Raw genomic sequence first — 13,452 nt, 5'->3', positions numbered from 1 at the left:
ATGTGTCCCTTAACGGACGTTCTATTCCGTTCCCTTGTCATCTCAACTGAGCCGTCTCCCCCGCCACCTCCGCCGCCTACCGTTATCTTTCACCGTTCATGCATGCACTCGTTTCCCATTCGTTTCCCTCTTTTTTTTTTATTTCTTTTTTAAAATTTCTTTTATTCTTAAGCTATTATACCACGATGAAATGAATTATAAATTAATATATTTTATAATTTATTTTTTTTATTACTATCTAAATCTCATATACATTTATATATATATATATATATATAAAGTACATATGTACAAAATTAATATTTATTCAGAGAAGATAAGTAAGCATTGTGGAAAAACTTTTTTTATTTTAAGTTTTTTCTTGGATTTTGAAGGTATAAATAAATAAATAAATAAATAAATGGTATTAAGAACACGTTGCATGTTATGTTATGGAAAAATGTTGGAATTGGCTCCACGTTTCCCGTTGGAATTGGGAAACGAGAATGGTATTTAAAATGGCGTTTATTAAGCACTCAGCCTCCTTTTCTGGAGGCTCTTCAAGAAGAGAGAGAGAGAGAGACAGAGACAGAGCGAGAGAAAGGGGAACGGATTTCGGGTTCCGGAGTTGAAGCGGCGGCCGGCGGGCAGTTTTGGCGCCATAAATGAGGAGAAAGAAGCTTTTCCCTGTAGTTGCTGATTGGCTTTTGGATTCTTAGCGACTTCTTCTTCTTCTTCTTCTTCCTCTTCTTCTCTGGTTTTCTATGGCCTATGCTTCGGCCGCTGGGTCGGGTGAGTTTCTTCATCTTCTTCTTCTTCATCTTTTGTGGATTTGTTCTGTCTCTCTCGCTGTTTTGATTTGATTTCTCAATTTGAATTTTTGGGGTGGGTTTAGTCGAAGGGATCTATGAAGAGTTATGGAGGGCGTGCGCTGGACCGCTGGTGGAGATCCCGCGAGTCGGCGAGAGGGTGTTTTACTTCCCTCAAGGTCATATGGAACAGGTGATGGGATTCCCTTTTATGATGATATTCTCATTTTCTCTGAAAAAAGTTGGATTTTTTCGGTTTTTGGTTGGGTTTTTTCTTGTCTTTTCGTTTAAAGTTGTGATTTTTAGGTTTGTATCGTTTGCTTGGTGGACTTCTTCTTTGTTTAATTGTTAGCGTGGTTTATCCATAAAGGAAAAAAAGGTTGTGATTTTTTGTTTGTGAATGTTTTCATTTTTGTGATTTTGTGTAGTTGGAGGCAACGATGAACCATGAGTTGAATCAGCAGGTTCCCATGTTCAAGCTTCCAACTAAAATCCTTTGCCGTGTTGTTCACATTCAATTGAAGGTTTGTTTGGGATCTTGAATAACTTCTGTTTCATTTACTATAGTTTTTTTTTTTTCTATTGTTTTTCTGCATTTTTTTGTTGCTTTTTTGAGTGAACAATTAATAGTAACTTTATTTATAATGGATAACAGGCCGAGTCTGAGACAGATGAGGTCTATGCTCAAATTACATTGCTCCCAGAACCAGATGTGAGTAGCTCATGAACAAGAGAATAGCTTTACTTTTGTCATATAAATTTGCTGTTTATGCTTTGTGAATCTCTGATGTAAAATTAAGGACAATAATTTCTATTTCATCTGTTGTGGAATACTTTGGCTATGGTTCGTCTTCTTCAAAGTATCAAATTGAAGGAGCAAATTTGGGTTTAATTCTATCGGCATAGTTATTTCTGATGTGAAAGATCAAATTTTGGTTGAAATTGTTCAGCAAAATGAACTTAAGAGCCCTGACCCATGTCAACCTGAGCCTCCAAGGCCTGGGGTTTCCTCATTCTATAAGATTTTGACGGCCTCTGACACAAGCACACATGGTGGGTTCTCTGTTCGTCGGAGACATGCCAATGATTGCCTTCCTCCACTAGTTAGTTCCATCTTTGCCTTATTTCTTATATATATGTCTGATTTACACCGTGAAGGTTGTTTATCAAGCTGTTTAGTGATTATGTTCTTTTTTGACCAGGATATGTCACAACCAATCCCGAATCAGGAGCTGATTGCCAAGGATTTGCATGGCTTTGAATGGCGATTCAAACATATATTCAGAGGTAAAAATCTTATCATCCTTGCACAATGCCGTTCTGGTTTTGTGGATATCATACATAATAAGCATGTCTCCTGAATTTGTTAGACGACCTATTTGTCCTATAAAGTTTTGAAACTATTGGCTTTGTTCATGGTTGCAGGGCAACCACGAAGGCATTTGCTGACAACTGGCTGGAGTACATTTGTAACATCTAAGAGATTGGTTGCTGGTGATGTATTCATATTTATGAGGTAGATTATCATAGAATTATGTTTCAGATCTTCACCTGTCTGCAGTCGTTCTTGATTTATAGAAAAAAAGTAGACCAACCTCTAGAGGTACCAACAACCCTTCAAAGTAAATAATTCAATGTTTCACATAGGGAGAACAAACTGGACTTTGTTTCTGATCTTTACTTATTCTCTGATGGTTCGTGATTTATAGAAGTGGATTTTTTGAAGTACCATTTACTTCTGTACTATGAGGAAAACTTTCAATGTTTCTTAGAGGGGAGAATGGAGAATTACGTGTTGGGCTAAGGCGGCTTGCTCGTCAGCAGAGTACGATCCCGTCCTCTGTGATATCAAGTCAGAGCATGCACCTTGGCGTGCTTGCCACTGCATCTCATGCTGTTTCAACTCAATCCCTTTTCACGGTTTACTACAAGCCAAGGTAGGTAACATTTTCTTTTGCGTGAAAAAACCACTGTGTGTTTTATTTTTACTCCACATTTGTTCTGGATGACTTATGTTATTATTTGCCGAGGAAAATGTCTCGGTTTTTCATAATCCAGAACAAGCCAATTCATTGTGAGCGTGAATAAATATTACAAGGCAGTCAATAATGGATTAAAGATTGGCATGCGGTTCAAGATGAAGTTTGAAGGGGATGATGTTCCAGAGAAAAGGTATCTTGTCCTTGCACTGATTTTGTTGTTTCTTGTACAACATTAATTTGATTTTACTTGCTAACTGATCTTAATTGACGTTGAATTTCCTATCTCAGTTTTGCAGGCACTATAATAGGAATTGGAGACATTTCTCCTCATTGGGGAGGTTCCAAGTGGAGGTCACTGAAGGTTGCCTATCTTTTGCTTCTTCATCAAAATTTCATTCATGCTTCGATTATTTTCTCATTGTGTGTGGTTTCAGGTTCAATGGGATGAACACACTAATATTCGGAGACCAGATAGAATTTCCCCTTGGGATGTAGAACTTCTCAATGCCTCTGTGCCAGTTACCAAGGTTACAGAACCAGTGCCTGCAAAGAATAAGAGATCACACTCAATGATTGATCTCCGAGCCCTTGTTAGACAAGGTACGCTCAAGGATAGATCTCCTGAGCATCCTACTGAACCATTATGGTTTCCTGGAGGAACGCAGCCAAGACATGATTTAGCCTCCGTTTGCAGTACCAATACTCCATCTGGTGAAAAACAAACTCTGTCTCCTTACAAGCAGGAAGAGAACAGGAGCAATAGGATCATGAATAGCCTAAGTTCTTACAACTCAGGAGAGTGCAATGCTTGGTCGGTCGGTCTTAACTCTCCTTTGAAGAGCCCATCGTCATCTGTTCTTACAGATGCTTCTCCAAAGGAGGTTCAAGACGGCAATGATCTTAAGGCCACACTCCCATCATGGCTATGGGCTTCCAGCAGCTGTTTAACTGAGGACTCCTTGTTGAAACAGAACAACATGGAGAGAGGAAAGAATCCTGAAGTGAGTAATGGTTGCAGACTTTTTGGGTTCGAACTAGTTCAGACTGCCAGTTCAACAGCTCCTGTTGAGAAGGTAACAGCTGGTCTGATCAGCGCCCCAGGTACCACTAATGAGCATCCTGCTGTGGTTATCTCTAATTCTTTCAAGGACTCATCGACCAATTCAGTGCTTGCGAATGTTGCAAAGCAGCAGAAACATGCACCACAGATATCACCGAATGAGTGTCTGAGCCGGCAGAGCTTGTATACAAGGAGCCGCACAAAGGTAGAGTGGCTCTTAGAAAGAACAACCCTTTTTGTATGTATCTTCTGATTAATTAATATTGTGTCTATTTGTTAAGGTTCACATGCAAGGCATAGCTGTTGGTCGAGCCATAGATCTCACAAACCTTGAAGGTTACAATGAACTCATAATGGAGCTAGAAGAGATGTTCGACATCAAAGGAGAGCTACGCAATCGGGATAAATGGGAAGTGGTCTTCACTGACAATGAAGATGATATGATGCTCGTTGGTGATGACCCATGGCCGTGAGTTCCTATGAAGCCCAGCTTCCACTTTCATATATTTCTAGTTCATTTCTGATGAAAATGCCTTCATGTGCAGGGAATTCTGCAAGATGGTGAAGAAGATATTCATTTATGGGAGCGAAGAGGTGAAGAAGATGAGACCCGGGAGCAAACTTCCAGCTGCTATCACCGCGGAAGGAGGGTAACTGGCCGCCTTGACAAAATAAACAAATGTAGATCAGGGTGGTAAGAAGCTTTGCTTTTCTTTGTGCATGGAAGCCAGCAAGAGCAACTGATTTGTAATACATGTTACAGAGTCTGATATGTTTTGCGCAACCGAAGTTGCATGATAAAAAATCACATTGGATGATTACAGAACAGTTAGTTCATATTTGTGAAAAGAAGTGTGAAAAATAACACAAAGAATCTCATTTGCTCATTTGAATTGGAACCGATATGTCTTGGAATTCTATATAACTCACAATCAGCTTGTTTGTTCTACATCCATTCTTGTTGTTTCTTTGCATTGTTTCACTTGTCCAGATTATGTTTTGGTGCTTGTTAATTAACTAGATAATTTTTTAGTCAAGGACGTGCATTGCTTACTATTTTATTAGAGGTCTTCTTGCATCCATAAAAATACTGCAAAATATTCTTTTGTCTTCTTTAGACGTGGTCTACGAATGAAGTTTCAATAAAATATATTATGAGATATTGTTTGTTTTCATCTTCCAATTGAAAAAAATATAATTTTTTTTAGTCCTTAGATAGATGATGAGGTTCAATTATATATGGTTTTCATTTTCCATGGAGAAAATTCAGATGTTACAGTAAAATATCTACCTCAAAGACAATGAAAGAATTAAAACAGTAAGTTGATATTTATGAATTAAGTTTATCCACCATTCTCCCCTACCTTTTTATCCCTTATCTTCCATCTCATCCAACCAAGGAATCAAGAATATACACATTACACATAGCGTCTAATGACTGGTCGAAATAGAATATCAAGATAAGTAATGACATTAACCTACAGTGATTAGACTAGAAATTCTTTTAACAAAGCAACCTTGAAGAAGATAGAAAGTGATAACAATGTTGTTTTATGACAATAAAATCAACCATGAAGTTCATTGGGTTGAAAGTTCCTCATATACATACAAACATGTTCCCTTCTTTTATAATATAATATTGCTGCAACCATCTTTTGGATTAAGTGGAAAAATATATTTTTACTGATTAGTATTCAAACAGACAAGGAAATCCACATAAAGCTGAACCCAATTAGGGACCATTTGCACCACTAACACTTGTCCTGCTAGCTGTTTTTTTGGAGATATTGTTCTTGTGATTCATGTACTATTAATTATTTGTTTTTCTTTTGTATTATAACAGAGATTCTTTGTCACTGATATGCATGCAAACAAACAACAAGTGTATTCTGATTCTGATTATTTTTCTCTCTTCCTCCATGCTATCTCCACATGCCAACTTTCCACTTGAAACGTCAACATGCATGGGCTCCACCATAATCATTGAGATACAAATACCGGTATACTTCATTGTTAGCTTGCCAACAAGAAGAAGGAGAAGGAGAAGGAGAAGGAGAAGGAGATGAAGATGAAGATGAAATGCCTTCATACACTCAAAGAAGACCCTTTAATCCCCTTCAATCGTTTCCATGCATTTGTCTACTTCTTTGCTGTTCTTGCAGTTGTTTACCATCGCTTCTCATTAGTTATGAATGATACCTCCAGTGGTGTACCTTTCTCCATGTTTGCTTCTCTTTTAGTCGCTGAGCTCTTGTTTGCTCTTCAGTGGTTCACGGGACAGGGCTCCAAGTGGCGTCCGGTGACAAGAAGAGAGTTTCCGGAGAGGCTTTGGGAGATGGTGGAGGAGAAGCAGCTTCCAAAGCTTGATGTCTTTGTTTGCACTGCTGATCCTTATAAGGAGCCACCCGTGAACGTTGTGTGCACTGCTTTATCTGCCATGGCTTTCGACTACCCGACCGATCGGCTATCGGTGTATGTTTCCGATGATGGTTGTTCAGAGCTGACGTTGTTTGCTTTCATGGAGGCTGCAAAGTTTGCTCTGCATTGGCTTCCTTTCTGCAAAGATAACAACATTTTGGTAAGATCTCCGGAAGCCTATTTCAATAGTTCTAATCACCATGACCACTCTCATCAGAAAATTAAGGTATGTTTATTTTATTTAATTTAATTTATTAATTATTATTATGCAAGAAAGAAAATTGATGTTCCTGTTTTACTATACTGTTTAATTTCTTTGATTTAGATCATGTATCAAGACATGAAGGAGAGAATTGATAGTTGCATGAAGAGAGGATTTGTTAGCGAAGACATGATCATCTCTCAAAAAGAAAGCGAGCTCTTCATGAAGTGGAAAAGATTCACTCGCCGTGACCACCCTTCAATCATCGAGGTTACTTTTATGTTAGTTTTATTTATATTCAATTAATCATCATGCAGTAGCTCTGATATCATCTTATATACAATCAGATATTACTGGAAAGCGACAAAGATAAAGACGTCTCCAGTGTTCCATTACCCAATCTTATCTACCTTTCCAGAGAGAAATCCTCAAAGATTGCTCACAACTTCAAAGCTGGAGCTCTCAATTCCCTGGTATATATACACACACATATATATACATACACATATACATATACATGTAGATACATACTGATTAATGTATGCTTGGAATTAAGCTACGAGTCTCAGGTATGATAACAAATGCACCAGTGATACTCACCTTGGACTGTGACATGTATTCAAATGATCCATCCACTCCATTGAGAGCAATGTGTTATCTTCTTGATCCAAGCATGGCCTCCGACCTGGCTTACGTTCAGTTTCCACAACGTTTTCCGGGAATTAATGACAAGGACATTTATGCAGCAGAGATTAGGCATCTCTTCCAAATCAATTCTCAAGGATTAGCAGGTCTCTGCGGACCGAGCTGTGTCGGCACTAATTGCTTCTTCAATCGCCGATGCTTCTTTGGCTCGCCCTCCTCATCATCACTTCATAATGATGCTATTTGTGATGCTAAGAATGAAGGGATTAGTTATTCTATCCTTCAAAAAGCTCTTGATGCATTGAGTTGTAGATATGAGCATGGAACCAAATGGGGCTCCTCAGTAAGTTTTTCATTGGAAAAAATGATCAAATTAATGAATAAATAGTCCCACATCATATTATAATTGTCTGTTTCATCTCTGCAGATTGGCTTTCAATATGAATCTATAGTTGAGGATTACAACACGGGATATAGGCTACAATGCAGAGGTTGGAGATCAGTGTTTTGTGAGCCGGAGAGGCCAGCATTTTTCGGCGATGCCCCAATGAGTCTCAATGATGCTCTAGGCCAAACTAAGAGATGGTGTGTGGGATTGTATGAAGTGGGGTTCTCAAGGTATTGCCCCTTAACATTTGGAGCTAAGAATGTGTCCTTCCTTGCTGGATTATGTTATGCTTACTATTCCTTTTGGGGTCTCTGGTCCATTTCCATCACCATTTATGCTCTTCTCCCTCAACTCGCTCTCATAAATCACATTCCTCTCTTTCCAAAGGTATTGCTATCAACATATATACTCACTCATATATATCAGCTTTGATACAACTATATGAATACATTCATTAGCTTTGACATCATATTTTAACTATAGATCTCCGACCCATGTTTTTATTTGTACGCGTATCTCTTCATCACGACGTATGCTCAAGAACTCATTGAGTTTATGAGAGGAGGATCAACATTTTGGAAATGGTGGAATGAGCAAAGAATATGGATGATAAGAGGAGTCACTTCTTTCCTCTTTGGATCCATAGAGTTCACACTTAAATGTATTGGAATCTCAACACCAGGGTTCACTGTGACTAATAAAGTTATGGAGGATGATGAACAAAGTGAGAGATATAATAAGGGACTGTATGAGTTTGGTGTGGCTTCACCTTTGTTCTTCCCACTTGCAGTTGTGACCATTGTTAATTTGAGCTGTTTTACTTTGGGAGTTGCAGAGGTTTTGAGGAAGAAGGTGAGTTTTGATGAGATGTTTGTGCAGTTATTCATCTCTGGTTTTGTTGTTCTGAATTCTTGGCCAATTTACGAAGCCATGTTTTTCAGAAAGGATCAAGGAAGGATGCCAACCATTGTTACTGTCTTTGGAGTCTGTATGACTTCACTGTTTGTATTGCTTTCTTTCTTTCTGTTTTGAGGGTGAGGTTGTGTGATAACTGCAATGTCTTGTCTGTTATACTTTGTGACTTGCAGAGTGTTTTTATTTTTATTTTTATTTTATTTTGTTTAAAAAATTAGATAATTCACAACTTCATCTGTCCTCTTGATAATAAAATATGCACTAGGAGGTTGCTTTTGTTTTTCTTTCATTTTTTTTTTTTTTTAAATTGCATTGAACATAACAAATATAATAGGTTAACACCTTTGAAAATAAAATTTATTAATTTGTTTGTTTGTTTTTTAATTGGCATACATGCATATCTTTAAAAATTCAACTAACTTCACATCCACCTCAATTAAACCAAATGTTATAAATGAGATTTGAATATTTGACCTTTTAGCATGGGGAAAAATAAAATACCAACTACGTCATTACCAAATGATCTTTTGTCTCACATATATGTTTATATATGTCCTTTTACCCAATATATAATGTTACAAATATTTTAAATATTAAATGATATAAATTAAACCCATGAATATATAATGGTTCTAATTAAGCTGGTATTTTTACACATACACTTCTAAAAAATATACAAATTTCTTACTTTAAAGAAAAGAAATCTTGAAATCGTAAGGGAATTTGAGGCATTTTAACAATTTATATTTTATATATATATTATTTTATACTCTGATTTTTTTCCCCAAAAAATATACATGCAAAATATAATTCTACAGTTATTGAATTTATACGCCAATATATAGCTGATATTTTCAGAAATTACAAGTAAAAAAAATTATTATTTAGTAGGATAATTATTTGATATCACTTCTGTAGTATTAATATGATTAGCTCTCATAAGTAAGATCGAGGGTGTTAATGTTAGAGTTTTACATTGGATTTTGTCTATGGAACGGGTTTCAGCTTGTTGACTTGTTGACCGTGAGAGTCATGCCACATCAGCATGAGGGTTCAAGAAGTTGGTTGGGCGATTAGAGCTTATAGTTGTTACTTGACCTTGTTAATTTCATGTCAGCTTAATTTGTATTGATTATTATTCTTTTCTTTTAATGAGAAAGTATACAAACCATGCGTGTGTAAGGTATGGCAATTTCAACTGACCTGTATTCTCATCATGTGCTAAGGTTCAAGTTTGATTTTGGGTCCTTCTCAAAATGAATATTTTACGTAAATAATTCAATGCCAATATATCAAAAGGTCTTTGATTTCTTTTGTACGGTCGTTATTCTACTTCCTCAATTGCTTTCTTTTTTTCATTCTTTGATCAATTGGCTATTTTGGTACATAGGTTTAAAGAAAAAAAAAAGTATTTCTTGATTTGCAGCTTTTGCAATTTTATGAAGCTAATTCCATTAAAACTCAATAAAGGATTTGATTTTTTTTAAAATATGATTGAGGATTTAGTGTGTGCGTAGAATGACTTGTTTATATAGTGAAAAAAATAGTGAACTAATTAAAATCAAGTCATTTTATTGTGCAATTTTATATATTATTAAATCAACATTTTATTAACTTATTTTTTTTAAATCAATTTATTATTTGAGTGCGTAGAATTGGAATTTCACTAATATTATGACAAAATAAATAATGGTAAATAATCTCATTAAAAAAAAAAGGAGTTCGAGAGATTGAAATTTAAATATATATTAATCTGAAACTATAACTATTATCATATCTTTTAAACATATGGTCCATTTGGATCACGGAATAGGAATGATAATGGTAATGAGAATGAGAAAAGTAATGGTTATGGTAATGGTACAGAAAACGGTGTTTAGTTGGAAGGAATAAATATTGGGAATGAAAAAAGTGACATAGAGAGTTGTATGTAAATTACTTTAATACCCTTAATATAAGTAATGATAAATTAATATATAAAATGATTACATATAATTAAATATTTAGAATAAATAATTTTTTTATCATTAACCAATTAAATTATTTAATGGGTAAAAGTGTCATTTCACTTTAATTATCATAATTAAATACTTTTATTAACTATTTTATTTAATTAAAGCTATGTAGGGGCAAAAAAGTCATTTCAGTTTAATTATTATAATGTATATGTATATTACACAATTCTTTTTAATTTTTATTTATTTTAATTATTATAATATTTAAATGACTCAATTTATGTTCAATATAATTTACTTTAATTATTATAATTAGTTATTTAAATTAATAAATATTATTTAATTAAATCTCAATGACGGGGAAAATTGTCATTTCACTTTAATTACATGATTAAATACTTTTACTAAGTATTTTATTTAATTAAATCTATATAGGGGCAAAATTGTCATTTCACTTTAATTATTATAATATAATTTGTATAGTATATAATTCTTATTAGCTATTATTTATTTTAATTATTATAATATTTAAATGGCCAATTTATGTTTATTATAATTTAATTTAATTATTATTATTATTTAATTAAGTATTAACTATGGGTAAAAATGTCATTTCACTTTAATTGTTATAATATTTATATAGCTCAATTTATATTAATTATTTTTTACTTTAATTTTTATAATTGGTTATTTAAATTAATAATTATTATTTAATTAAATTTTAACTATGAGTAAAAATATTATTTTACTATTAATAGTATTTATTTCCCTTTATCCCACCAATTTTGGAGGTAATCAAATTCTTTTACTATACACTATACAATTATTTATAATACTCATTACTAAGCTAATAATAAAATATCCAAATATGGATGTATATCTTTATTGGCAATCAATCCCATGCCAATAGTGCCCAATCTCTTCATCTAAACACAACCATAGTACTTTAGATTTAGTTCAACATTAGGCACTAGTCACACACTGAGGTTTATATGTGCACTCAATCAGAAAACAATTATATGAGTTCGCATGTCGCATGGCAATCCACGTGACATGGACCCATATAATATCATTATATTTTGTTGTTTTTTGAAATAACTTTGAAATCACATAAATTAAATAATTGTTTTAATTTAGAGGGTTGCCATGTGAATTGCCACATGATGTGGCACGCGAACTCAACAAATAAAAAAATAGCTAGATATTTTCATGTTGTCATAATTTTTTTTTTGTTTTTATATTTATGTTAGGAAAAATTATGAATGTGATATGACATCCAACTGATATATTTAATTTTTTTTTTCTCAAATGCGGTCCTTATCGCTAACTTGAATGATGATGACGTGCGTATTGTTCCTCATTTTTTAAATAAATATTTTTTTGGCTTGCGGTAGTTTTTTATTTGATATTTTCTTATTATTATTTTGATCTTTCACCCCCCCCAAACTATCCAACCACGATCTCTTGGTTTTAAATTAATCCTATTTTAATATTAAAATTTTTGTAAAAGAGTAATTAAATACGGAAAGATTCGAACTCAAAATTATTTATTTAAAAAATATAATTAATTTTTATCAACCAATACCAATTGATTTTTATTTTATTGTTAAGATAAATTACAGGGAGGGAGGGTAAAGTTTCACGTGGAAATTAAACTGGATGTCCCTACTATGTTACATAATATCTATATAAAACTCCATGGCCACTCACATTCAAACATTACCATAGATAGTGAAACAAAAAACACAACTGTGGAAGTACAATTAGTGCATGACTTGAAACACCGCATCGTCACATCAAAATAATAATAATAATATAATAATAATATAATAAGAAGAACAACAACACTAGCTACTACTACTAAAACACTAGACTTCAGAGTTCAAACCAAACACAACACTTGGAAAACTTAAAGAACAATAACGTAAAACAATGCATGCATTAAGAAAAAAACCCTAATTAACCATCCATCATCCATAGTGACTGATCAGTACTTGCATGTGGTGATGATGGTGATCATCATCTTCTCCTTGCAGCTGTTTCCCTCTGTGCATTGAAGAAGACGGCGGCGACCGGAGCACCAAGCCCGTTCTCCCCGGCGAACCGCCGTGTATTGAACCGCTCCCTCTCGGGCTGCCTTGGCATTTCAACAAACCGGCTACGTTGTTGGAAGATCACAAATACATATCTATGTATTCCAATATTAGGGTTTGGTATTTCATACTCCACCACCTCCCTTCCTAAAATATATTAATTAATTACCATATAATCCAACGAGTTAGTTTGCATTTATATATTTCCATATATTCTTAACATGCATGCATTTCTCTATAAATATAAATATATATATATATATATATATATACTAACCAAATGTAGCATCTGTAGTTCCTGGAATATCCATTACCATCCTGTTAATTACAGTCCAGGAAGAGTTAGATTCATACATGCATGCAGTATTAGGGTTAGGGTTAGGGTTACCAGTGCAAGTGTTCTCTAAGATATGGATCACTTGGGTTTGGAACATCTGGATCCACCATGACCTACAAGAAGAAATTCATTAAGGCATGAGATATGTATATGTGTATATATATATGTATAAATATAAATATATATTTACCAGAGTGAAAAAGGTTCTCATATCACCACCAAGGATCTCAAGCCTTGGCTTATGGATAAGCCAAGAAGGCAAGAGCTCCCTGCCATTAAGAACCAGCTTGTTGGAGTTGTAGGTCACCATCAACCTCACTGTTGGAGTGAAGTTATCCAGTACATCTCCTACCACCCTCCCAACAATAAGTGGATCAAAGGGCCTTTCCATATATCAAACTCTTGGTCCTTTCTGTAAAAGAGAGAAGCTAGCTCTATGTCAAACTGGTTTCAAGTGTTTATGGTGCTCAAAACCAGTCTACATATAATGCATTATTTTATTATTATCATTCTGTGTGTCGGCAAAGGATTAATTTTAACGTTCATTTTTTAAACATGTTACTATAGTATGCTTCTTGGATTCGAGTGGATAATAAGAGTTTAGTTCATATATATATGTACATATATAGTACTCTTTTCACTTATCCACTTTGCTCTTATAGTTAATTA

At 34.4% G+C, this 13,452-nt stretch overlaps 3 protein-coding genes across 3 annotated transcripts; 2 read left to right on the top strand and 1 right to left on the bottom strand.

Moving 5' to 3' along the window:
• Positions 1 to 540: 540 nt before the first annotated feature.
• LOC120253074 (auxin response factor 7-like) lies at positions 541 to 4,779 on the top strand. The gene is made up of 13 exons (XM_039261343.1): positions 541 to 771; positions 875 to 981; positions 1,217 to 1,312; positions 1,444 to 1,500; positions 1,739 to 1,891; positions 1,991 to 2,075; positions 2,214 to 2,304; positions 2,561 to 2,725; positions 2,847 to 2,960; positions 3,059 to 3,131; positions 3,205 to 4,035; positions 4,112 to 4,299; positions 4,376 to 4,779. Exons 1-13 carry the CDS (start codon positions 744 to 746, stop codon positions 4,482 to 4,484), a joined length of 2,097 nt encoding a protein of 698 aa, XP_039117277.1. The 5' UTR covers positions 541 to 743; the 3' UTR covers positions 4,485 to 4,779.
• A 981-nt stretch (positions 4,780 to 5,760) lies between these two features.
• Positions 5,761 to 8,681, top strand: LOC120253073 (cellulose synthase-like protein G3). Its single transcript, XM_039261342.1, has 6 exons — positions 5,761 to 6,474; positions 6,574 to 6,720; positions 6,798 to 6,923; positions 7,007 to 7,438; positions 7,523 to 7,870; positions 7,967 to 8,681. Exons 1-6 carry the CDS (start codon positions 5,893 to 5,895, stop codon positions 8,513 to 8,515), a joined length of 2,184 nt encoding a protein of 727 aa, XP_039117276.1. The 5' UTR covers positions 5,761 to 5,892; the 3' UTR covers positions 8,516 to 8,681.
• Positions 8,682 to 12,112: 3,431 nt separating this feature from the next.
• On the bottom strand, positions 12,113 to 13,222 carry LOC120253156 (CEN-like protein 2). The gene is made up of 4 exons (XM_039261469.1): positions 12,974 to 13,222; positions 12,835 to 12,896; positions 12,724 to 12,764; positions 12,113 to 12,593 (listed from the first exon to the last, which is right to left on the bottom strand). Exons 1-4 carry the CDS (start codon positions 13,172 to 13,174, stop codon positions 12,373 to 12,375), a joined length of 525 nt encoding a protein of 174 aa, XP_039117403.1. The 5' UTR covers positions 13,175 to 13,222; the 3' UTR covers positions 12,113 to 12,372.
• Positions 13,223 to 13,452: the final 230 nt, after the last annotated feature.

Source organism: Dioscorea cayenensis, chromosome 26 (assembly GCF_009730915.1).
Source record: "Dioscorea cayenensis subsp. rotundata cultivar TDr96_F1 chromosome 26, TDr96_F1_v2_PseudoChromosome.rev07_lg8_w22 25.fasta, whole genome shotgun sequence".
Classification (NCBI taxonomy): Eukaryota; Viridiplantae; Streptophyta; class Magnoliopsida; order Dioscoreales; family Dioscoreaceae; genus Dioscorea; species Dioscorea cayenensis.
This window is presented reverse-complemented; position numbering and strand designations above follow the sequence as displayed.